Source organism: Coptis chinensis, chromosome 7 (assembly GCF_015680905.1).
Source record: "Coptis chinensis isolate HL-2020 chromosome 7, ASM1568090v1, whole genome shotgun sequence".
Lineage (NCBI taxonomy): Eukaryota > Viridiplantae > Streptophyta > Magnoliopsida > Ranunculales > Ranunculaceae > Coptis > Coptis chinensis.
Genome location: NC_141462.1, coordinates 28093219 through 28119356, shown reverse-complemented (window position 1 = coordinate 28119356; position 26138 = coordinate 28093219). Strand labels below are relative to the sequence as shown.

Sequence of the window (26138 nt, the reverse complement as noted above, 5' to 3'; positions counted from 1 at the left end):
AAGGCACTAAAGCAAGTTGACATTGGTATAGAGGTACAGAGTGAAGCAGATTCAGCTGGAATTAACAAAGAGCCCAAGGATTCTGAAGCAACTACTGAGAACCAAGTGGACATTGACCAATGCCAACAAAGTCAAGTGAATAAGGATGTTAAAGCTGGAAGTGACCAAGTGAACAAGTGTGCTGATCCTGCTACTGAGAACCAAGTGGAGATTGACCAATGCCAACAGAGTCAAGAAAATGCAGCTGGAAGTGACCAAGTGAACGAGGATGCTGAAGCTGCTACTGAGAACCAAATCGCCATTGACTAAGATGAAGAGAGTCATGATGATGCAACTGGAAGTCAGGTACAACTGAAGGATGTAGAAAACAACAAAGATAAGAATGGTGAAGATGGGTCTACTAACCATCAGGAAAACATAATTGAAGACAAGAACTAGGGGATATTGAAATGTTGTCTCATTTTCAGATGTTTGTTATTATTTTGGAACTTATGTGTCTCATTTTGTAGTGCTTCATTTTGATAAACATAATATTTTGATGTCATTGGTTTGTTTAGATAACGTCTCTCATTTTCAAGTTACAATCCTAAGTGTTTCAATTGTGGTTTAATTTTACAACAAAATAACTTACATAGTTATTATAAGGCCAATACCATTACATTAATTCCCAACTTACATAGTCATTGAAAATAACAAAATACCATTATATTGATTACCAAATAACTTACATAGTCATTGAAAGGCCAATGAAAATCCAAATAACATTACAAGCGTAGTTGTTAACAGTACTTTTATATGTTGCTGATTGTTGACTCAATTGAAATCTTCGTTGGTAAAATTAGCCTGAACCCTAGCTGAAAAGTCAATCCAAGCAGCATCATTTGTCGCATTAGGGCAGGTTGCTCTATTGTGTCCAAGGGAACCACAACGGCTGCACCTTCTCCTTTGCACTGGCACACCCTTCCCTTTAGATCGTTTCCTCTTCTTTTGGGGCCTGCCAGGCATTATCTTATCTGTGGGAGGATGAACCATGATGTTGTAACTTCCCCAATGCCACTGTTCTTTGCCCTTCAACGGTGTTTAATTCTCTTGATAGGTATCCATCATCGTTTCCTTTGAGTAGCACGGCAGGCAGAAGTCATAAACACAAAACCGACCATCGTCAATGGCCTTCATTGCATGGCAGCAAGGAATACCAACTTGTTGAAAAAAACCACATGTACAACATTTATTTAGTAAGTCAACTATATATGTGCGCTCTACACTGGTAACCAAGTATTCGTACTCACTAGCCCTTATTATAGTGAATGACCGATTACATCCTCAGCTGATTTCGTCAGCTTTGTCTTCAGCTTCGAAGCCGTGACCCAATAGTCATAAAAGTGCCTCATCATGTTCATTCAAATACCATTTAGCAGAGATGTAATTGGCATAGCTCGCTCAGGCATAATCATCTTATTCCAACTCTCGATAGATATGATTTGTATAACAAATTTCATACCTTCTCATTTTCAGCATAGGCAAATGACCACTGTTCCTTAGGAATCTTTATTATTTTTCCATAACTTATATTATCACTACACCAAATGCGACACATGATTCTCACAAAGTCAGCTTTATCATAAGTTTCTGTTGCGGCCTTAACTTTACTTTTGGTGTCTTCTTTGCTAACATTGTTAGAGATATATTATGCACAAAAGCAATGGTACGCATTTGGAAGGATTTTTGGCACTGCCTAGAGAATGTTTGTATGCATATCTGATAATAGAACAAACTTATCTATAGGACCAACTACAATATCTCAAAGTTTCTGAAGAAACCAATCCCAATGTTCATTGTTCTCTTTTGGGACTACACCAACTGCAATTATTTTTGGCACTGCCTGGAGAATGCATAAGTTGCTCGCTTGTTGTTATTATATCAGTGTGGCAATCTGGATCAATTTTCTTTAGTTCTTTAAAATAAATTGGCAGCATCTGGTATGATTGACTGAAGCTGCCCCTTATCTACATTGAAACAAAATATACCAGCTGAGGTTACATGTGCCTAACAGTTACTTATTTAGTTGCTGACAGTTACAAGTCATTTAGCTTTTCTAACAGTTACATGTCATGATATATACAAGTTAATCGAAAGGATGATACATATTCTTCATAGCATACTATAAAGAATAATTTGGTGTACAAATAGATGTTCTTCATAATATACCCTAAAAATAGAATTGTACTAAGACTTTACATATTGCTACTAGTTCTCCTTAAAGTTGTTGACAGTTACAATAGTACTCTGACATTTTCTAACACAATTTCTCAGGCCCTCCACACAACTTTATATGCCACATCAGTTAGTTGTGCCTGTTTCACCTCCAACTACAGGTTCTTTGCAATCAGTTCTTCATTGTCCTTAAGCTTGGACATAACAATTTCTGAAACCCACTTTGCGTCTGCTTGTGAATTTTTTGAAACAGCCTTATCTTGTGCACAAGTGTGTGCATCTCTAAAAGTTATAACCACCCACATATCAGACCTAGTTGCAGGTTTTGCATACAAATGAAATGGACAATTAGTTGCCTTACACTTCATTACCAACTTTTGGGAGGTAATATTGTAACGACATAAATCAAACATGTGTGCAATTGCATAAGATTTCATGTCTTTCACAAGATCATCTCGAGTGGCATAGTGCTGACCTACTTTAGGGGGTACAAACTTCAACCCCTCATTACAAGGATTTACAATCTCACTTTAGTTCGTAGGGGGTTTTGGACTATGAGAACCACACAAAGAATAATATCCTTGACATAGGTCTTCAGAATTCAGATCTTTAGCACCAAAAACCCTAGCATCAACCATTCCCTCTAATTTGAAATCAATCTCACCTTCCTCATCACCATCATTCACAACTGTCATAGGTGTGTCCCCCCACAAATACTCTTGACTTCGGTTCAGAGTCGACCATATATCACCATCATCACGATCATATTCTTCAACTTGATTATCATCATCATCTTCAACTACCACAACTTCACCCGCAACAACATCTTTATATTCATTTTGAAATTTAACATCCTCATTACTTCGAGAACTGTCGATTATGTTTTCTTGAGGAATGTCAGTTGTATCAACTAAATCATTTAGTATTTGAACTTCATCTTCATTTTGAAATTCAACCTCTTCATTACTTCGAGGACTGGCAATTATGTATTCTTCAAAAATGTCAGCTGTATCTCCATATGGATTTTGCGAATCAAACTCTTCATAGTCTGGTTGATCAGCATCTTCAACACCAGTGGGATCATCCTCTGCATTACAATAGGTCAACTATTAGTGTGCGGACTATCAGTAACTCAAACTATAATTATCCCCTGTAATGTTTATACTACTCACCTTCAATGACAATTGCAATAGGTATCATTTCGTCTTTTGATTTGCAACTACCAACTGCACTTGAGCTTCCCTTTCGGAACAAATCTAAAATGGTTATTAAATGTGAGTAATTTAACAGGGATATATCAGTAACTAACATATGTGACTGAAATATGTTGTTTTAATATTTAATGTAAAATCATAGTAGAACTCATCCATAGATTACAGTGTTACAATCAGGGCCGACCCTGAAAATTGAGGGGCCCAAGGCGAGTTTTTTAAAATGGGCCTATATTATTGAGAAAAAAACAAGTTTTTTACACGAGGGGACATGGGCCAATGTTTGAGTGGACTGGACTGCACATAATTTGACTAGACTGAATAACCTTGAGTCATTTACATGTGGTCTAGTGGGTATAAAATTATACTTGGGGCCCAAAATTTAACCAACAAGCTGGGGGCCCTAGGCAGCCACCTAGTTGGCCTGCCCTTAGAGCCGGCCCTGGTTACAATTGGGAGTACACAAATCATATGAGGATTGGTTATCTTAAACATTCCAAGTTAATGAAAAGTGGTGGGTAAAACTTTTGTCCTCTTTGTTGTTGAAGTTATTATTACACGATAATGAATTTGCTACAATATCTCAATTTAAGCAAACTCAAATCTAAAAACTCTAATATAAATATATTGAACTTCCCGCTATATAATTTTTTGGCATTGGGTTAATTTGAACCCAAGAATAACCCTAAAAAGCTATCCGTTTACGTAGTGATACAATTTTAATTATTGTATACGTTTTGAGGGTAAAATTATTAAGGAGTGAGTGAATTTACTTTGTTTGGAATGGATTTACCTGTATAATATCACCTGAGCAAGCAAAGAGTGAAGACGATGAAGTGTTGATAGAAATTAAGAAAGAGAGGGTATAATGGGCAATTTGAAAATTTAGGGGTGAACTTATAAGGGAGTTATGGTGATAATATTAACACCCTAAGAGCATTTTTAGGAGAGAAACAAAAAAAACACCAAATTTTTTAACCAAACCAAACACCAAACCAAAAAAACACCAACCATCTTTAGGAGAAACATCAAATTTTTGACATCAAATGACCGCGCCATATAGCCCACACGGTTTTCTCAAAACTGCGCACTGAAGCCCATCTTAAAAGCCCAAGCACAAGCGGTTTTGGGAAAACCACGCAATGTGTCACACATTAACTTTCTTATTTATTTTCTTCCCAAATCTCTCACGTGGTTTTGACAAAACTGCGTCATAGAAGCCCAAGCTCATACGGTGTTAGAAAAACCGCGTGAGAGATTTGATACAACACCAAAATTGGAACCAAATTTTGGCTGATTTGGTATTTGGTTTGGTGTTTTTTTTTTTTAAAGTTTTCATCAACATGTGACTCTCCTAAAGATAAAAAAAATGCCAAATTGTTGAAAATGTGGTATTTGATGCTAGGAAAGTCTCTCCTAAAGATGCTCTAAGTACATAGGTTAAATTATTTTCCAAAGTTGCTCGATACTCTTAAAACACTTCCTTCAAAAACCAATAGAGTTACTATTAAACCGGTAGATTTACTTGAATTGTTTCCTAAAATGTTGATTGGAAATTCTAATTATAACACTCAATTCTAAAAAATCATAGCATGGTCATTTAATCCATTTAAGCGTAAGAATAAATCACAACTAACACTCAATACAGTACCCCACTACTCATACTGCCGTAAAATTAAACCTTACCCGCAAGTGATACAGCCGGCCTATTAAAAATTGATACCCACCATTCTTTCATCGAGTATTATACTAGTTTGACTATAATAAGGGGAGTATCCAGCAATTCTCAAAGGACGGTAGGTATCAATTCTCAATAGGCCGGCTATTGCCAAGGGATCAACCGTCTAATACTCACTTCTTATTGCCAATGGATATTTATGAGTTTTTTACATATTGCCCTTTAGCAGCTCATCAATACAATTTGTATATATATATATATATATCCAATATCTTCCATTCAATTTTGCCTATCCTAAAGTGTATGGCGCCTATAACTTACAAACTTATATAATTAATAAGAATGATCGAGCTCGCAAGTTTCTATAACAATCAAGCTCAGAAGGTTCCTTAATCCAATATCTTTCATAAATTTTGCTCAATCACTTCAATATGGCGCTAAACATGCATATAATTTCCCAAGAATTTCCTTTTACATAGACATTTGTAATGTTAATTAATTAAAATTTTAAGCATTTTAATTCATGATTATATGTTTCTTTCATGTTATATATATGTTTTCATGGCTTGAGCGCTTATTCACTATTCTCTAAAATTAATTGACGGGGAGACACATTTCGATCTCAGATCGGAGAGGCGCAATGTAAACCATGAATATAGATACAATTGATAAAAGAAGTTGCAAGTCACTAATTATCAAACCAAAACTACAGATGCAAATAATAAAAGTAGTACAAATTCAAGTAGAAAAATAAACCACTTAATGAATGCAATACCAAATACTCTATATATGAAATCAACACTAAGGTGAATGTAAAGTATATTTTTGGTAATCCTTACAAATATAGGTTTAGTGAAGGGATTGGGATGATTAGATAGAGTTGACCGAGTTCGTATGGACAAACTGTCTACGTATCAAGATCTCTCTGCTGGGGGGAGACTTGAATCAGGTCAGACGTAGTTCCTCATTCTCTTTATATAAGCAAGGAGCCCGCGTCTCGTGCCTTCTTGCTTCAGGTCAGATCCAGGTCTTCAGGTCACTTATGAGCCATGATGGTGAGTTATGAAGAATCAATGAGTTGCGGGCCTGAAGCTTCGATCTTGATGATTGTAATAAAGACATACGTTACCAGACGTTATGGAGCGAGAGGAGCGAGCACTATAGAGGTCGCTTCGGGGTGAGATCGTCTACTCGACTTGAGTCACTTTGAAGCGAGCTCACAGGTCGAGTTCGTGAGATCGGTTGGTGGTGATACCACTCTGGGTGTGAGTTGAATAAGTTACTTGCCTGAGTGGAGTCGCTATAAAGCGAGCTCTGAGGACGAGGATACTAGGTTGGTTGGTAGCTCTGTATATGTTGGACATGTGTGTGATATTCATTAGATGTGAATATTACTCCCCCACACAGCCCCATCTCAGTAGGTCGCTCTTTGCGAAGGAGCGATCTGCTGAGAGAGAACGATATCACGTGTTAAACAGATATGAGGATGCGAATGGTCTCGCGCCAAAATAGCCACCAACCTATCTCATCAGATCATTTAAGTAGTGAACGACAACCTGACGTGAGTTTTAAGTGGCACGTGGAGGGCATGTGGTACGGCTGATTTGAAACATTTTAGCTAAACTGCCTCGTTTTGTGGGGAGACGTAGCACGCTAGGGCTAAATGAAATGATTACGTTTCTTTGGGAAACGAACCGGTGGCTTGCATTATACGCCTGGAGAACTGAATGGTTCGTCACTTTGCACCCTACTGAAAAATGAGAGCGTAAGGTTAGTTTCTCTTCTCTGCCATTTTTTCTTTGCGATTTTTTCTTTGCTAGTTTTTCTGTTGATTTGTGAGGTCATTGGTGGTTGTCACTTGTTGGTGTTAACTTGTGAAAGGAGAGGAAGTATGTTTGACTCCGATGATACTCGATCTGATGAGATTCGAGAGGTTTCGTTGAGTGAGGAAGTTGAAGAGGTTGATTCTAAGTCTGTGGTCGTGGTGGCGAGCAGCTCTGGACACTATGAAGGTTCCTCTTCTAGTGGGCTTGAAATGTAGATAAGCGTGCTCTGGAAAGTTTTCGTGAATTGAAGGACGCTTATGGTATAGATGTTAGCAACCTGGAGGTACATGAAGTAGGGGACGACGCTGACGATTTAAGTAATGCGTACATCCCACGGGGATATAGGGTGGTAGTTTGTGAGGGGCAATTGAGAGGTGGTATGAGAATACCGTTCTCGCCACTTGTTTGTAATTTTTTGAACTTTTGTATGAAGTCGCCTTTCCAGTTTGTTAGCAACATTTGGTGTTTGCTGAGGGTATTCGACCTGTTGAATGAGAGGTTGGGGTACCGTGTTGAGGTTGCTGATATTATTAAGCACTTTGCTATGAAGCGATCTCGTGCCAATAATTTTAGTTTGCAGACGCTGACGGGGAAGTCGAGCGTTTTGGACGGTGTCAGCAACGAGCCTTGGGATAGAATACCGTTGTTGTTAATTAGAAATTACTGTGCTAGTGGGTTTGCAATTCATACTAGGGTTTGCGATTTTTCTGGTATGTTTTTGTGTCCTATGATGTATACTGATCACTATTTGTTTGTTTTGAACTGATGTTGGAATGGTTGTTTTGCAGAGGTCGTTGTTACCAGTCATACTGAACAAGGAGTGATCGAGAGGTTCGCTAAGCTTAGCCAGGCTAAGAAGCAAGAGAAACTTCCGGAGGTAGTTGCTTTCTTTGTAGAAAGGGGAGGTCGTGGGAAAAGGCTCAAGCGGAGGAATCAAAATAAAAGGGCTCGTGGTCAGGTCGATAGTGAATCTTCTAGCGAGTTCATCATGAATAGGGAAGATAGTGGCGTTCTGACCAGGGAGCGGAGGAATAAGAACCAGAGTAGGCAGCTAAGGCCTGTGGGAGGTGATGGGCTTTCTGGGGGTGATGGTGGGATGCCCATGCTTAGTGGTGGGAAGGGTCACCATTCTGGTTCTGATCCTACTCCCCGGGAGCAAACCAGGAGGCGGGCGGCTTCTCTGGTGGATGTAGATGAACTGAGAGTTGTAGCTCGTGAACCTGGAAGTTTGTTAAAAAGAAAGGTTGTTGCTGATGACGATAAGGCGTCTAAGGCAGCTCGGCTGGAGGGCATAATAGGGGTGGAGTCTGGCCATCGTTCTGCCAGAAAGAAATCTAGGCGTTCTGAGGGAGGTTCGAGCTCCAAGGTGAGGTCGTTCCAAAGGATCAATCTGGGAGATGACGATCTAAACCTGCTTGAGAAGGGTACTACTGTTGTGACTGTTATTCCTCCTGCTATAAGAGAGAAGTCTTCTGGTAAGGGTAGTGCCAAGGCTGGTCTTGGAAAGGGGAAGGGTGGCGCACTTGAGACTGGTGTCACTTATGTTCACCCTAATATTGGAGAAACCTAGTACGTGATGGGGTCTGACTATAGCTTTCAGTTGGCTCCAATTGTGAGTTCATTGCTAGATAGCATCGTTCTCGATGGAGATCAGTGGAATTTGGATGCTATGGGTGACCTTGCTGTGAACGTGAGGGCCATGGATCTGGGATATTGCTTGGTATGTACTTGTATAACTTGGCCTTTTGTTGTGTGTTATGTAGGATGATTTATTGATTTGAGGGCGTACTGCTGTTTCGTAGGTACTGTCCGGTTATCAAAAGTTGAAAGAGCTGGCCGTGATTGCTGATGCTGAAAAAGGCGAGCGAGAGAAGATGAAAGAGGAACTGGAGAACGCGCGTTCTATTCAAATCTCTCTCCAGACGAGTTATGACGAACTGAAGAAGCAGCATGATCAGATCGTTATGGAGAAAATGGTCATGGCAACGGTGCTGGAGGAGGCGAATGACGAGGTGGCAATGTACACTGGGTACGTGGAGAAGGCAACAGCTACAGCTAGGGCGGCGAAAGATGCTTATGAGGCTCTGTTCGGAGAGGCGAATGAGCTGGCCAAGGACTACAACGATCTGGAGCAGAAATACCTTGCTTTACAGGCGGAACCAGAACGTGTGGATCGAGGTGCAGCAGTGTTAGATGCACCTGGAGATGCTAGTACCGTTCTTCCTATATGTGAAGGTCTTGCTCCTGTGAATGAGGTTGCCTCGGATCCCGTCCTAGAAAGTGCTACTTTGGAGGACGCGCTGGAGCCCCTAGCCACTAAGAACTGCCTAGTGTTGTGGAATTTGAAAAGATGGCGGGTTGTGTGATACGTTGGTTAGGGTTTCGGTGTATTTATGGTATGTCTTGGGAAGTGAAACGGTTTACCTTAAAAGACCTTTTCTGTGAGGTTGTAGGGGTAGTGTTCGTCACTTTCTTCAAGATGGTTGCCAAAGCTCTCGTCGAAGCACTTGTCCAAGTTCTCTAGCATTTCAGGTTTGCTCCGACTTCTTTCCATTTCTCTTCTTTGTGATATGTAGGCTTAGTACACTTCTTTTGCTGAAATTTGTGTTGCCAATGGAGTGTAGAATGTTGAGGGCAGATGGTGATGATTTTGACTCTTTGGTCCCTTTAATGGAAGGGGTAAGGGAGACCTCTCTGCTCATCTTGGAGGAGATTGAGTTCTTGCCACACCGTTCACGCGATCTGGGTAATCAGAAGGCGGTCTCTTCTGACACGAGGGCCATGAAACGATCTAAAATTGTAGGTCGCTCTGCTTCTGGTTTGCACAAGCGAACTGGAGGTGTGGTGTTCAGGAACCCGAGTTCAAGGGGTGGGGCTGACCTGGGTGCTTGTGATCGTGCTGTGGTAGGTAAGGGAAAAGTTGTTGTTGGGGAGAGCTCTGGGGCTGGTGCATTGGGGGGACAGGATGGCGATCTGTGGAGATAGTTCGTTTATGATGGGAAGACGGGGAAGAGGCGTACAGTAATACAATCTGACTGCAACCTTGGGTCGACACCCATAGTTAACTATCTTCTAGAAGGTATTGTCTTGGAGGGTGACAAGGAGATGCTGGAAGACCAAGATTTGGATAAGACTATGGAGACCATGGTTATAGCTTGCTGTTTGGTAAGCTTTTACTATTCTCTGGTCCTTTTTTCTTTTATTGGCGAGAGTAACATGTATGTTTTTATTGTAGTTTCTTACTGGGTACTATAAGTTGAAGCATACGGCCCAAGTTATGGAAACTGTGGAAAATGATGTGGGCAAGATGAAGCAGGACCTGTTGAGCTTGCAGCTCGCTCGAGAGGCTGAGAGGAAGGAACTGGTTGAATTGAGGAAGCTGCATCAGGACGCTGTGCCTGAGAGGTCGTTGCTAGTTAGTTCGATGGTTGACGTGCAAGAAAGACTGGGAGCAGTAACTAAGTACGCCAAGCAATGCAAGTCGGTTGCTCGTTATGCTCAGCAAGCATATGCCAAGATTATGCGTTGCTGGAGGAGACGTACTTTGAATTGAAAAGAGATCGACACTTTGACCTGCGGATGTATTGGTCTACAGTTGGTCTGAGGGGAGGCATGCGTGTGTTGATGTAACTAGATCCCCTCCCTTGGTAGGGTTTGAGAATAGAGTCTTTGAGGTGGGAGAAGCAGCTAATAAAGCAGCGGCAGAGAAAATTGAGAAACACGAGGAGGCTTGTAGAGCTAACCAGCATTGTTTCATTTCTTTCAATTTTGACACCTTTGGTTTCTTAGCACAACAGTCTGTTGAGCTCCTTAAGAGATTGCAGAAAGTTATGGACTACAACGTAATGACAGCTAGTTCCAACGAGCTTGAATATATGAGAATAGGATTTGACATTCAGAAAGGACTTGCGGAGCTTGTTGCATGCTTGTCCTAATTATTTGTAAAACTCGTTATCTTTATCAATAAAATTTCCACTTAAAAAAAAAAAAAACAACAACAACAACAACAACAACAACAACAACAACAACAAACTCTACTCTTAATTAAGTATTCAAAAAAGGACAACCATGACAAGCACAAAATTGAAGCATATATATATATATATATATATATAAATATATTATATATTTATAAATATATCAATAAAATTTTCATTTAAAAAAAAAAAAAATAAAAACAAAAAAAAAAAAAAATAAAAAAAAAAAAAAAAAACAACAAAACAACAACCAAACAAGCTTAATTAAATTCAAAAAGGACAACCATATATATATATATATATATATATATATATATATATATATATATTACCAACTATTTTAATGAGCTGATAAAGGGCAATTTAGGAAAATTGGAAAACAAAAAACAAAAAGGCTCTTTGGAAAAAGCAAAACGTTCCTTGGCAATAGGTGGCTTCTTGAAGGAAATTCAAATTACATAAACATATAACTTTGAAAGAGAAGATTTTCTTTTGGGAGATCATGTTTGGGCGAATTCTGACGGCTGACCAACTAATAAGTGTGATATGTTGGTGTAATTAATATGTTGACCAATTCCTATGTGTTCCATGTGTAATATGTTGGCCGGTGAGAACATTTTAGCTATTTATTTATGCATTGCTCCTTTGTTTTGGAGGTATGTGCAATCTTAATACAACCTATGGCTATGGCTTTCCCCTTATTAGTACAAGTGGTCAAGTGGAGACAATTGAAGAATTTTTTTCTAAAAAAAAAATGAAAAATTGAAGAATTTTTTTTTCACTGGCCAATAGGGAGAGGTTAATCTTTTGGTTCAATCCTATATAGAGTAGGGTTGGAAATGGAGCAGGTTCGGGTCGGATTTCCACTCAAAACTCTTTACCATATTTGGATCCATTCGGATTCGGGTCGGATTTCGGATATCCATATCTATTAAAAAACACTAAAAAATATACTATTTTAATGATATTCATATATAAATATAAGATATAAATTAATTGTTAGGCATCAAAATATAAATCTTGTTAAAATGATTCAGGTTTTTAGATATTCGAGTCAGATTGTCACAAACATAGAAACCATATCCGTTAAAATGGATTCAGATATGGTCGGATTCAGGTCGCATTCCGTACTATTTATAGCCCTAATATGAAGTCTTTTACTGGAAATATCGGTAATATGGATGACAAGGAACTACCATATTTTCATAAACATGGAGCACTTAGTTTCGTAAGAGCATTCCCAATGCAAGTCATTATAGTGGGTTTGTGACTTTATTCACCTCCAAATGGTTCAAAACATTTACCCAATGCAAAGGTGAATACTAAGATGACTATTTTCCCAAGTCAAAACGAAGGTGAAATCTTCAACCGAGATAGTGGTTGAGTTGTGAACTTCGGATGGAATGTTGAATTCTGTCTCGTGTGTTATTTTTTAAAAAAATGGGGTTTTTTTTTTCAAACGGAATGTTTTGTTCCGTCTTGCATGATTTTTCGGTTTTTTTTTTTTTTAGACGGGATGTTTCATTCCGTCCGGAGTGTTTTTTCGATTTTTACGTCCAGACGAAATCTAACATCCCGTCCGAGATTAATATTCACCTTTGCATTGGGCAGTTTCACTTTGTTTTTCACCAAAACAGTGGAAAAGAAGAGAAATACTATTTACATGGAGGTGAAAAAAAGAGAAAAATAATAACTTGTATTGGAAATGCTCTAACACTGTGTTGGAAGTCAAGGAATTATTGTGGTATTTGTTATCGAACTTATAGGAATGCGGCAACATTTGAGGGGGGGATGTCTTGTAATTGTAATAGTAATAGGGAGGAATATAATTCCTTTAAGAGAACAAATTTGTGGACACTCAAAATTTGTCCACAAGACACCAGCACCCCATTGGTCCACCTCAACAATTCAACTAATATCCCAGTCAGCCTTTTTGTTTTTCTAAATGAAAAAAATATAAAATAAAAGAAAGTAGAAAAAAAAGAAAATAAAACAGAAATTCAACACTTCATTTTCTCTGCCATTTCCACAGTCTCTCTCTCTTCTAGTTACAAACAATTCAAGACCTCCACTTGCATTCCTCTTCCAATTCGTCAAACCAAAGTATATAAGATTTAAATTTTGCATTTTTTTCTTCACTTTAGTGAAAAACTTTCACTATATATAGAGGTTTTACTTGTGCTTAATCAACTTCATGAAAAAGGAAAGTTCATCTATATATCAACATACCTATACACATAATTCATCTAAAGTTTCACAATTTAGTGAAAATTGAGGAAAGAATAGGAGATCAAAACCCAATCTCCCAAATGATTTCAATACCCAAACCCAATTTTAATATTTTTACAAGTATTCTCCCTATTTAAGTGAAAAACTAAGTAACCCATAACATAAATATCAAAAGAAAACCTCATAAAAAAGTATCCAAATGAGTGAGATGTTTCATAATCCGACTGAATAAAGAAAATGGCCTAAGCTCCGACCGGAATATTGGTGGGCTGGGTGGAGAAGAATGTCTTTATTTTTTCCATTTTTATTTTCTTTTGTTAAACCCTTTGTTTTTATCAACTTTTTCTCTTTTAAAAACAAAAAGGGTGACTGGGATTATTTGTTGAGGTGGACCAATGGGGTGCTGCTGTCTTGTGGACAGATTTTGAGTGCCTGTCTACAAATTCCTTCTCTTCCTTTAATTTGTTCTCCTGTTTTGTTTCTTTGTAGTTACACTGAATCATTGATATAAGTGAGGTACTCACTCGTCACTAATCACTATTTGCACATGCTGTGCTCTTGCACGCCATTCGAATAAAATTTACTGATCAAAATAATAAAATAAAGGAGTTCATCTACCACGAGGATATCCCTATAGGGACGCCAGCCGAGACCGTTGGATCCGAAATTTAACGGTCCGAAAATCAAAAACAAACCCATATTCTCTCTTTTCCTTTTTGTTTTTGATTTTCGGACCGTTGGATCTCGAAACACTCATCCCTATAGGGATATCCTCGTGGTAGCCCAGATCATAAAGATATGCAACTAATGTATGCCTGATGTTGATTATGATATGTTTTTGGAGCAGTTGCAATTTTTCCGTATATTTTTTTTAATTTGGTGAAAAAGAGAATAAGAGATGATGTTTAATTGTTTATATCAAATTCGAAAGAAGTACTTGCAATACAAAAATATGGATATTGATATTTTATTCTAGACACGTGCAACTCTGACTAGTAAAAGTTTTATTTTTAGTAGGGAACATTGTGGTCAAAACATTTCTGAGTAACCGCGGCCTTACCAAACACGAACATTTTTCATACTCACGGTGGTGGGCCTTCCAAAACAGGCTTAAAAGACAGGTATAGGTTTATGGATATTTAAACACTAGTATGGATTTGTACACTATAGAATCCAAGTAATAATAAAATCTGCCTCAAAGTCAGTGGGAACTGGGAAGAGTGAAAAATCTCGAACAATCTGGAATGCCGTGCGCGTCATATATGTTTTATACGTTTCACATATGTTTCACCCCGTGCAAATATGTGAACTTACCAGGATGTCGTTATCCAATTATTTATTAACCACAGTCCACAAAACTATCTTTTTCTCTGTCCAAAAGAGACGTTTCTTTTTTGACTGACTTTTTTGCACTATATTTTTTTGTCTTTGAGCAAAGTTAGCCCGGGTAAGCTAACCAGAGAATTCAATGGAGAGGCCCAGAAGCTGAAAAATTGAGCTCGTTTACAGCAAGACTATCATCATGCACATCTTATACACGTACTAGCATCTTTGTACGTGTCTCCGCCACGTTAACAATCTCCTATTTTATTTTATTTTTCATTAATTTATGGACATGAAACTACCATTTTATCCCTGTAAAAAGACAAAATAAAAAAAATAAAACAAAAAATAGCATGAGCTGTAATATTTGTGTTTGGCAAGGGGTAAAATTGGAAAAAAAATTAATGGCGTGATGAATTTACTATTGAAGCCCTCGTTTTCTTAAAAGAAGTTAGATTAGCAATTCAGACGTTAAATCACTCCTAGTTATGAAACTAAGAGCAATTCAGACGTTAAATCACTCATAGTTATGCAACTAAGAGACATTGCTGAAATGAGAACAAATGTTTTACACCGTTTTATTTTACATAAATGACCAATTACATTTTCCTCTACTCTGCAAAACTATCAAAACTCAAGGGAACACTACACCTTAAGGCTTAGACCCATCTATAATGATAGAAACAAATAAGTATGATGAATTAATATTCTTCCATACACGGATTTATTTCTTTTCTTATGGAGTTTTCTCCACTTCAAATATATATGTTATGAAAGACCGGAGAAAACCATTATGACACTACTCTACTGCTTTTATGACAGGAATTACCACTAAGCACTGAAGCAACCACGATACTCACAAATTTCCAAGTAATTGTGATGGTGTTGTTGGCAAGGGACCCAAATCGGCTAATGGTAAAAAACAAACAAAAGAGAAAAATATCCCATGCTGCCTCTGGATGATCTCTACAAAATTGGACTGCCTCAAATCCACTTCCACGTGGCCAACTGAACTTGTAGACGATGTTGTATATGGTACTCCATAAATTCATCCCCAAAATTATATCCCAAGCACTCGTCTTAGGGTACCTGTGCAACAGATTGCAAACTAATTGAGTTGGTGAGCATGAAAAAAATATATGCATTGATGTATTAGATGAGTGTGTTTCAAGAAAGTAATCCACTGAATGAAAAAAGCTTTTTGATTTTTGCATTTCCAAATTCCAGCCACCAAACATATAAAAGATATAAATTTTTGTATTGAGTCCTTATGCATGTATCTTGCTTTGTCATTCCCCAATTTAGAATAGTATCTAAAAAAACAACAAAATAATATTGGGGCACAACTTCTCCAGAAAACAATATAATATCGAGGTCCGAGCATTTCAGTAATAGAAGTGATTGATTGCTGAGATCCCGAATAGACAACAACATAAATTAAGGCGTTATGCACAGTTCAGCTATTAACACATATTGTTAGTGAAAACCCCAATAAAAAAAGGGGGAGACAAAAAAGGAAATCGACTGATAGAGGGAGTAGTAATTTATAAGATGTGTACCTACTATCAGCTTCTGGCCTTTCCAAGGAGGAGCCTCAAATCCATAATGTTAGTAGCAGATCTCACTTCTTCGTAGGTCCTCTAAGCTAAAAACATGGAGAATTCCAATACTTTTTCTTTTTCAGCTTGTTCGATGTTGCTTGAGCATATGCCGTCTCCTAATCATTGTGAAGAAAGGAATCATCAGTATTTAGATTGCAAAATGAGGACATTAAATTACAATGCTGCCAAAAGTTCCTTTTTGTAGAACATATATACAAAAACTTATACCTGCAAGCATTCATGCATGGAGGCATTAGTAGTTCCACTACCAAATTCTACTTTAGGTGATGTTTTTGTTTTCTGGGTGAGCAAACAAACAAAAATAAGTTACTCACACCAACAAAATGTTTAATGTGATGGAGAAAATTCATTTACTACTAATTCTCATTATAAATAGAATCTATACAACCATTTTTAAGTTGCTTTTACTCTGAGAAATATTTTCTGTTATGTGAATTTGCATATATGATTTAATTACGTACCTTTGAAAGATTTTGCAGTTGGTCATATATATATCCGCAACCCACCGAGGCCAACAAGCTCTACGCCAAGGGTAAATAGAAAAACAGCACGTGTCTACGCCACGTAATTAACAATCCCAACTGAATGCAGGATTAAACACCTACAACTTAAAACAAAAAATGACATTATCATTAAAAGACATACTTGCACTAAACTGAAGATGACTGTAAGAGTAAAAAGTATGCTCATACACCAAAAAAGAAAGCATTCTAATCCCAATGGATGTCATATTTCACATTATGCTACAGAGTTCCAAAATTTAATGTATAAAAGGACGCTCACACTAATCAATTAGTACAGTAACTTGAATCAACTCCAATTGTCATTTCTGTATGAGCAGGGTAAAAACATTAAGAGCAGTGCTACTTACAAAAAGTTGATTGCATCAAGAAATGCCAAATGCTTAAGAGTTCTCCGCTAATACTATGTCAATTGCATTCATATGATTCCGGAGATTATTCCACTTTACAACAAAAATTAACCTAATAACGTGGTCTGTTACGTGGTTGTGGGAGGAGACTACCGATACGATGGTATATGGCAACTAAGGCACTATACACTATAAATTCCTTTAAAACTGAACTATTATAGTAGTATTGTATTCAAAGTAATTAGTAAAGCCTAAAAACTGAAACACTAAAAACGGAATAGTAAAGAAGAAACTGAAACACAAACCAGAGACTGTGGCAAGGCAATATTCTAGTTCTGGATTATATAGATCACAATATTAACTAATTAAGTAATACTACTGAACATGTTGGCAATGTCAAAATTGAATCTCAAAGGATAGAAAGAGCAATATGAAGAAGTCGTACATAGTGCGTCCCAAATTTCCAGAAAGATCTCCATAACTTATATTGCGTACTCCTTTCTCAATAGCATTTTGAAAGACACCTACAAATAATTTCCAGTATTACAGCAGGAAATAAAACTAATTCTATTTAAATAGCTTCAACAGGAATTTTAAAAAGATGAAAGAAAACCTGTTAACGCTTTCGTTAAAAGATCCTTCCGAACAGGTTGGAGGAAGAAGCACTTGAAGCATAATAAGACTGTGAATGCAACATTATTAGACCATAACAACTCACTTTTCGAAACAATTCTGATTCTTTATTAGATAGAATGTAAGTTAAATACCCAAGAGTAACAAAGTCCATCTCGGAGTTCCGATCTAAATTCACCCATCATACCAAAATCTGGCGACCAAAAGAAACAACAATTAGTTCAATAATACATACATACATACATGCAGCTCCCATTGATCTAGAACTCTTCATACCTCTATATAAGAACAACATAACTGTAGTGGTAGAATCTGCGACTATCGAGATCACAGGTCGATGGGCCGACGCAAGCCACAACAATTGAATGCGGGAGTAGAGGATAGCTGGGAATAGTGGGCCCGAAGTAAGACAAGCAGCCGAGTCGAGTGTACAGTATCATACCACGGAGTGTAAAGGTTGACCAAAACCCTACACGTGGATAGCCGAGGAGCGAGAGATGAGAGGACAGGTGGAACGGCTGGGGTGCGAGAGGGGGAAGTATAAAAAGAATAGTGTAAGGAAAAAGACAGGAGGATAGAAGAAAGAGGTGGAGACATCGAGACTGAGAGGGTAAAAAACACGTTCACACATTTGGCACCGTCTGTGGGGACGTAAAGAGAGTTGAGTAGTAGGAGGTATGGCGGTGAAAGCAAAGAGAGGTGTAGGGCGACCGAGGAAAGTGCCAGCTAGAGAGGAGGCGGCTGAATCGGTGGGAGATGATGGGGGAGAGCAAGGGATGGAAGAGACAGCGGCATCGTCTTCGGAAGAAATGAGACAATTAAGAGAGGAAGTGGCGAGGCTGAGGGAAGAGAACGAGGAGTTGCAAAGGGAAAGGGAGACCGTAGAGGAATCAGAAAAGGAGATGTCAGAAATGGTGAGAGAGGAAGAAAGGAGACCCAACATGGAGGAGAAGATGGTGTCGGGGCTCACTAGGGAATAGGTGAGGGAGATGATTGCCAATAATCTGAAAACGAGTTTGGAGCAAGCAAAAGGTACATCCGGGACGGCGAACCAGGTAGTGGCGGGGTTGAACCGCAACCCATTGGCGGACGCAATTTGGAGGGCGGAGGTCCCAAAGCGGTTCAACCAGCCTAGGTTTGAGAGGTGGCGATCGACAGAGATCCAAATGACCACATCCACCATTTTCGGCAAATGCGGCCACCGCGAGGAAACCCGTGTACGACGGATTACGGTGCATGATGTTCCCAACAAGCTTGAAAGGGGGAGCCTCGGACTGGTATTATAGACTACCCGCAAAGAGTATACACAACTTTCTGGAGATGGAGCAAGCCTTCGTGGACCACTTCATACACCAGAAAAGGCGGGTGGTGGACATAGCGGCCCTGTTTAACGTAAGACAGAGGACCGCGGAGTCAGTGAGAGAATTCTTATGCAGATTCAAGGCGAAACATTAAAGGTGGAGAACTTGGGACGAGAGGGATCAGTAGTGATTGCCTTTGAGAGAGGGCTGCGTCCGGGAACAAGAGTACACGAATTGGTGGCTAAGAACGAGATCACGTCACTACAAGACTTGTACCCAAGGGTGGAGAAATATATACGGTATGAGGATATGCTGCAGAAAGAGACAAGGAGGACAGGGAAGGCTGTGCTGGCTTTGGATCGAAGCGAAGACCGTGGAAGATACGAGTCATCAGGTAGAGAGAGCGGTGGGCGCCGTGGTTACACTTCACTGCTAGAAAAGAGTGACGTTGAAGGCCAGAGAGAGTATAGAGAACGGAAGCTGTATCGAGAAGTGGATCCGATACCAGTGGACAGGCCGCTGGGTGAACTGTTACCATTGATTCAGGGTTTACAAGGCTATGAAGGTCCGCGGAGCAAGCCCAACGAAATACCAGGCAAACCTTATTGTGCATATCATCAGATACAGAATCATGAAACGAACGAATGCTACGCCCTCAAGTGGATGGTACAAAAGATGATAGGGAGAGGGATGCTTAAGGAGTTTACTAAGGGGAAAGAGAAAGCGGAGCGGCTGCCAAACTCGGGGAGAATTATGGGTACAATAAATGTCATATTTAGTGGGGAAATCTTGAGTCACAACACTCATCGGGATCGGATACGGCGGACAGCTAACATCCAACAAGTCAATGAGGAGGCAGGGTATTCTCGGCCAGTCCCTTGGCATGCGACCGGCAAAGGAAGTATCGTGTTTACAGACGCGGACTTGAGAATGGTGGATAGTCCACACGAGGATGCACTGGTGATCACGGTGGCCATGGGAAATTACATGGTGAAAAGGGTCTTAATTGACTGCGGCAGTGCGGTGGATTTGCTATTCGTGGGGACGATGGAAGAAATGAAGATAAGCAGGAAACAGCTGAGGCCATCGCGGACTAACTTGTACGGGTTCAATGGGAGTATGACCGAGCCACTAGGAGAGCTTTTGTTGCCCGTGACCACAGGACCAGTGACGGTGTTCTCGCGGTTCAAGGTGGTGGACGCGAACTCACAGTACAACGCCATTCTTGAAAGCGGTACCATCCACGTATTACCAGGTGATCAGATTTCCCACTCCAACGGGGGTGCATGAAGTCCGCGGAGACCAGGTGATAGCGCGGAACAGCCATCAGGGAACAGTGAAAAGGATGATTCGGAGGGACGAGGAGGAGACCTCGAAACCGAAAAAAAGGCAGGCATAACGATTCTGATTATTGCCTCCAGCGGAAGAAGGAGGGCGCAGACGCCGTGGTAACAAAAACGCTGGATGAGATCGAGTTAGTAAATGTGGGAACCGGGGAAGAAGAAAAGTTCACATCGGTGGGGTCGAATTTGTCGAAGGAGTAGAAAAATAAATTGGTGCAGTTCCTCTCGAGAATGAAGACGTATTTGCTTGGACTATCGAAGAGATCACGGGGTTGGACCCCGAGTTCGCGTGTCATCGACTACACATGAGGGAGGACGCCAGGCCGGTGAGACAGAAGATGCGCAATGTTAGACCGAGATATGCGGAAGAGATCCGCGAAGAGGTTGTGAGGCTGAAAAGAGCGGGCATAATTCGGGAAGTAGATTCTCAAACTGGCTATTCAACATAGTCGCGGTACCTAAAAAGAATGGGAAGGTCCGTATGTGTGTAGACTTTACGGATGTAAACTCCGAGTGCCCCAAGGACAGTTATCCAATGCCGCAGGTGGATGAGCTAGTAGATCGGACGGCGGGATTCAAGATTTTCTCTTTCATGGACGCCTCGATGGGGTACAACCAAGTTGCGATGTATGGACCAGATCAGAAGAAGACATCATTTGTAGTGGAGGGGGGTACATATTGTTACACAAAGATGCCATTTGGTTTGAAGAACACCGGGGCTACATTCCAGCGATTGGGGGAGAAGATGTTTGCGAGCAAAATAAGGAAGAGCATTGAGGTATACATCGACGACATGGTAGAGAAAAGCATGTCAGAAGAAGAGCATATGGAGGGGCTGAAAGAGACATTTGGCATATTGCGGGCACATAATCTGAAGTTGAATCTCGAGAAATGTACATTTGGAGTTACCACCGGGAAGTTTCTGGGTTATATTGTGACTCACCGGGGAATAGAGGCCAATCCCGAGCAAATACGAGCACTAATAGAGATGTCGTCACCCCGGGACGTTAAGGAAGTACAGAGGCTGGCGGGACGGGTCGCGGCCTTAAATCGGTTCATATCCAAGTCATCCGACAAATGTAGGCCGCTGTATAGATTGTTAAGAAGGACGCCAGATTTCGTGTGGACGCCGGCTTGCGAGGAGGCTTTTCAAGAATTGAAGAGGTACTTGGGGCGGGCGCCTTTGCTATCGCGACCGGAGCCCGGAGAGAAGTTATACTTATATCTGGGGGTGTCCGAATATGTGGTAAGCTTAGTCCTCGTCCGAGTGGTAGACAAGATCGAAAGACCGGTGTATTTCCAGAGCAAAACGCTGCTGGATGCGGAGACTCGATACAGCAAAGTAGAGAAGTATGCCTTGGCACTGATATTTTCAGCGTTGAAGTTGAAACCTTACTTTGAGGCGCATTCAGTGGTGGTGTTGACAAACCTACCTCTCAAGCAAGCTTTGAGGGCGGAGAAATCGGGAAGAATGCTCAAATGGGCGGTAATGTTGAGTTCCTATGAAGTACAGTATCAAGTGAGAACCGCGGAAAAGGCTCAGGCGATAGCGGAGTTTCTAGCTTATTTCCCAGCAGAAGACCACTTGGGGGGAAGAGATGCTCATGGAGCCCGAACAGGAGGGAGAGCCAAATGGATCGGATCCCTGGGATAAAAGGAATGGGTGGAGAGTGTTCGCGGACGGGTCAGCGACAGATGCGGGCAACGGAATAGGCGTAGTGTTGGTCACCCCGCATAACAACGATCGAATCGAAGTTGTCCATGAGGCTCGGTTCACGCCACAAATAATGAGTCGGAGTATGAAGCCGTGATAGCGGGGGTTAGAAATGGCGGGGGAGTTAGAGTCGTGAGTTAAGCGTTTATTCGATTCCAACCTAGTGATATGTCGTGAATGGTGGATTCGTGGCTAGGTGTGCTCGGATGGCTAAATACTTGGAAGTGGTGCATCGCAAGGCAGCCGAGTTCAAGAAAATTAGGTTTGTACATTTGGGCCGCGGGGAGAATCGGCATGCGGACGCCCTTGCCTATGTCGCAGCAACAATGCCGGGGTCAGAGGAGAGAACCTTAAGGATAAGGAAATTAGAACGGTCAAGTATTGCAAAGGAGGTCGAAGTATATCAAGCTGCGGAGGGGGAAAGAGGTTGGATGAGCCCTATAAAACATTTCTTGGAAGGAGGAGAGGTGGTGGACGAGATGGAAAGAAGGAGATTATAGCAAACTGCTTGCGGTATATTCGGTAGGGGAGAAATGTACCGAAAGAATTTTGATGGACCACTACTAAGATGCCCGGAACCAAGTTTGTACGAGAGGGTATTAGTGGAGCTTCATGCCGGGATCGGGAAGCCATTCGGGGGAAGGACAACGGCGCATCGATTGTTAACGCAGGGGTACTTCTGGCCTCATATGAAGAGAGACGCGGTGGAATTTGCCAAGAAATGTGGGAAATGTCAGCGATTTGCTCAACTAATATTTGCTAAGCGAACCGCCGCACCTGGCGATCCAAATCCGTGGCCATTTGCCATGTGGGCCATGGATATCGTGGGTCCACTGCCAATGGCGAAGGGGAAGAGAAGGTTCATGCTAGCTGCCACGGATTATTTCACTAAGTGGGTGGAGGCTGTGGCCTTGCAACATGTCAGGGAGGAGCAGGTGATCAAGTTTCTATGGGAAAACATTATTTGTAGATTTGGGTTGCCACACACTATCATCGCGGACAATGGAACGCAGTTCACGGGGTCAAGGGTGAGAGACTTCTTGCAGGCGTATAATGTGAAACAGGGATTTTCGGCCCCATACAACCTAGAGGGGAATGGTCAAGCCGAGTCTTCGAACAAGACAATCATGAACAACCTCAAAAGAAAATTGGAAGACCGTAAGGGAGCATGGGCTGATGAACTAAGTCAGGTACTATGGGCGTACCGCACTACACCACGGACGTCTACAAAGGAGACGCCGTTTCTCGATGGCGTCACGGGATCGGCTGATCCCTTCGGAGATGATGGCAACCACCACACGCACCAGGGCAGTTGACAGTGGATTGAACTGGGCCATACTGGCTAGGGATTTGAACTTAGCGGAGGAGAAACGGGACACTGCACGCATCAGACTTGAAGAGTATCACCGTCGCCTGCAGAGACAATACGACAAGCGACTGAGGCCCCGCAAATTCCAGACCGGGCGATTTGGTTCTCAGACGAGTCACTACAAGCACTAAAAGGACAAACGAAGGAAAGTTGAGACCTAATTGGGAAGGGCCGTACATAGTGGTGGGAGTCGGAGGAGCCGGCACATACCGACTACAAACCGAGGATGGCAAGATGATAGACAGGCCTTGGAATATTAGAATGTTGAAGAAATTTCATGTCTGAACGTAAGGCCAGTCCGGGCAAGAGATGTGGGTTGTTTGTACATATATAATACAACGGCTCTTTTGGGAAATTAACAAATGACCGTCACTCTTAGGGGCAAGGTTCAACTCTCAGTCCTCTTAGGGGCAAGGCAAGGCCTCAGCCGGCCTACCGGTCATAGAGAGCGGGGGGGAAGAGCCCTTCGCGGACATTTTGTCCAAAGCAAACTCAGGGGCAAGGTTATGCCCCAGCCGGCCTATCGGTCATAGAGAGGGGAAGAAGAGCCTTCAGCGGACATTTTGTCCAAATCAAATTCAGGGGCAAGGCAATGCCCCAGCCGGCCTACCGGTCATAGAGAGCGGGGAGATCCCTTCGCGGACATTTTGTCCAAATCAAACTCAGGGGCAAGGCTATGCCCATTTTGTCCAAATCAAACTACCGATCCCCCCGCCTACCGAGAGAGCGGGGGCCCTTCGCAGACATTTTGTCCAAATCAAAATCAGGGGCAAGGCAATGCCCCAGCCGGCCTATCGGTAGTGGAAAGAGCGAGGGGAAGATCCCTTCGCGGATATGGGGTCCGAATCGAACGAAGGGGCAAGGCAATGCCCCGGCAGGCATATCGGTTGGAGGAATGGGGGATTAGAATCAAATGTGCACAAGATTAGAAACAGCAAACATTGAAGTTAAACATAACATGTGAAAACGGGACATCTCCGATAGGAGACCCACATGGTCAGCAAGTTACAATTTCATGCAAAACTCCTTACATAAGGAGAGAATTTCACATAACAGTGTTCAAAAGTGTTTGGGGCGCCACAATTAAAACATTCAGAGCCTAAGGAAAACACAAACAAGGCAAGTTCAGAATCATGGTGAAGCTAAACGGGCATCCGAGGTGGCATCGACAAAGTCACCAACAGGGGTCTCTTCAACGGAAACGTCAGCGGTGTCTTTGGCAGAAACGGTAGCGGCCCTAGCACAGGCTTCATCAACGGCTTCCCGGTTTTCTTCTAGCTCTTCAACAGCGTCCCCAGGTCCAGCCGACCCCTCCGGCCCGGGTGTAACCGCGGTGATCACCTCCTCACCAACGGGCTCGGCGACACCTCAGGTAGGAGGCAGCCTTCCTTGAGAAGCCGTTAGTGCTCCTCTTGGATCTTCCTAGCAACTCTCTTGTCAGCCAAAGACCGGTAATGGGCCTGGAGGGTAGTCATATCTGCCTTGTGTTGGTCTAGAAGTATCGATGTAGCTTGCTGGTGCTGTTGGAGGAGAGAGGTGCGCTGCTGGCTCAGGCGGTCATTGACCGAGTCCATATAATCCTGATGGTTGCGCTCCGCGATCCTCAGTTTATCCTGAGCCCGGGATTTTGCCAAGTCGGCGGCGTCTAGCTCTTGTTGGAGTCGTAAACAGGTGGCTCTCAGACCGTCGGGACCGCCGACCTCTTTCTCCAGGGAATCTACCTTAGACCGAGGATTAAACAGACCGCGGATCATGTACGACATGTTCAAACTCACCTAAATACAAACAAGATGAGTACATCAAAAAAAAAAAAGAGCAGGAGGGATGGAAAATACCTTCTCCCAGTTGGTATACAGGGAGGTGTGGTGATGTTCAAAGGTGCCGGCGTCGGCATAAGCCCGGTCCTTTGGCAGATGGGAGCCATAGAAGATTGAAGATGCCACCGCGGGATTCTCAAGAGCCGAGTCCTCAACATTGACTCTGCGGTGGCGTACCTTGAAAACTGGGGCACCAGGAGGAGCAACTTCTTTTCCTGGACGCCTAGGGGCGGGAGGGGGAGCATCTTCTATCACGCGAGCGGGAGGAAGGGGGTCCTCGAGAGCTACCGTCCTTTGGCGTTTGGTCGGTAGCCCCTCAACAGGAACGGCCACCGTGGAGGGGGAGACTTCCGTTACTTCATCCTCATCGCTGTCAAACAACTTCATCTGGGAGAGATTCATGTTCGCGGAAGGGGATTGGGGAGGGGTGTGTTGATCTTCCGAAGTGGAGATGGCTTTATAGGAGGGAAACCGTTCCGGTGACGCGGACCGAGGGGGAGATGACGGTACAGTGGGCGTGGAGTGAGAGCCTCGAGTAGGTCGGCGGCGATGAGGGTGAGAGTTGTAACGGTTTTTGCGGGGTGGTGAGGCTCTGGGTTTGCGTTCCTTGGGAGGGGGTGGACGGTAAAAAGGGGCAGAAAAACCCAGGAAGTCACGAAGTTGAGGGACCTCGAGCAAAGGAGTACCAGTAGAGGGATTAACGTTCAAACGTTCTGCTTGGGCAGTACCAAGGTCACGGAGTCTGTCGAATATGGGGCAGAGGTAGCTGGAGTATACTCTAGATTTGGAATCAGATCGCCAATCTGAGAAGAAGCACAAACAAGAAATCTATGTTAGTTTGCGAAGCTGAATCCGAAAGAAGAAAAGGCGGTAGCAAAACTCACCGCTAGACTGGAAAACGAGGTGATTGAGTGTCACTCCTGCCGGGAGGTCTGCAGGCAGGAAGTTACCGAAACATACAGCGGGTAGTGATGCCACTGTTTATCCGAGGTAGTGACGCGGAGTAAGAA

The 26138-nt window shown here is 42.0% G+C and overlaps 1 protein-coding gene across 1 annotated transcript; it reads left to right on the top strand.

The window, feature by feature from the left end:
- The first annotated feature begins 19014 nt into the window (after positions 1–19014).
- LOC147486937 (uncharacterized) lies at positions 19015–20175 on the top strand. Its single transcript, XM_086573892.1, has one exon. The coding sequence runs from the start codon at positions 19015–19017 to the stop codon at positions 20173–20175; it is 1161 nt and encodes a 386-aa protein (XP_086430018.1).
- Positions 20176–26138: the final 5963 nt, after the last annotated feature.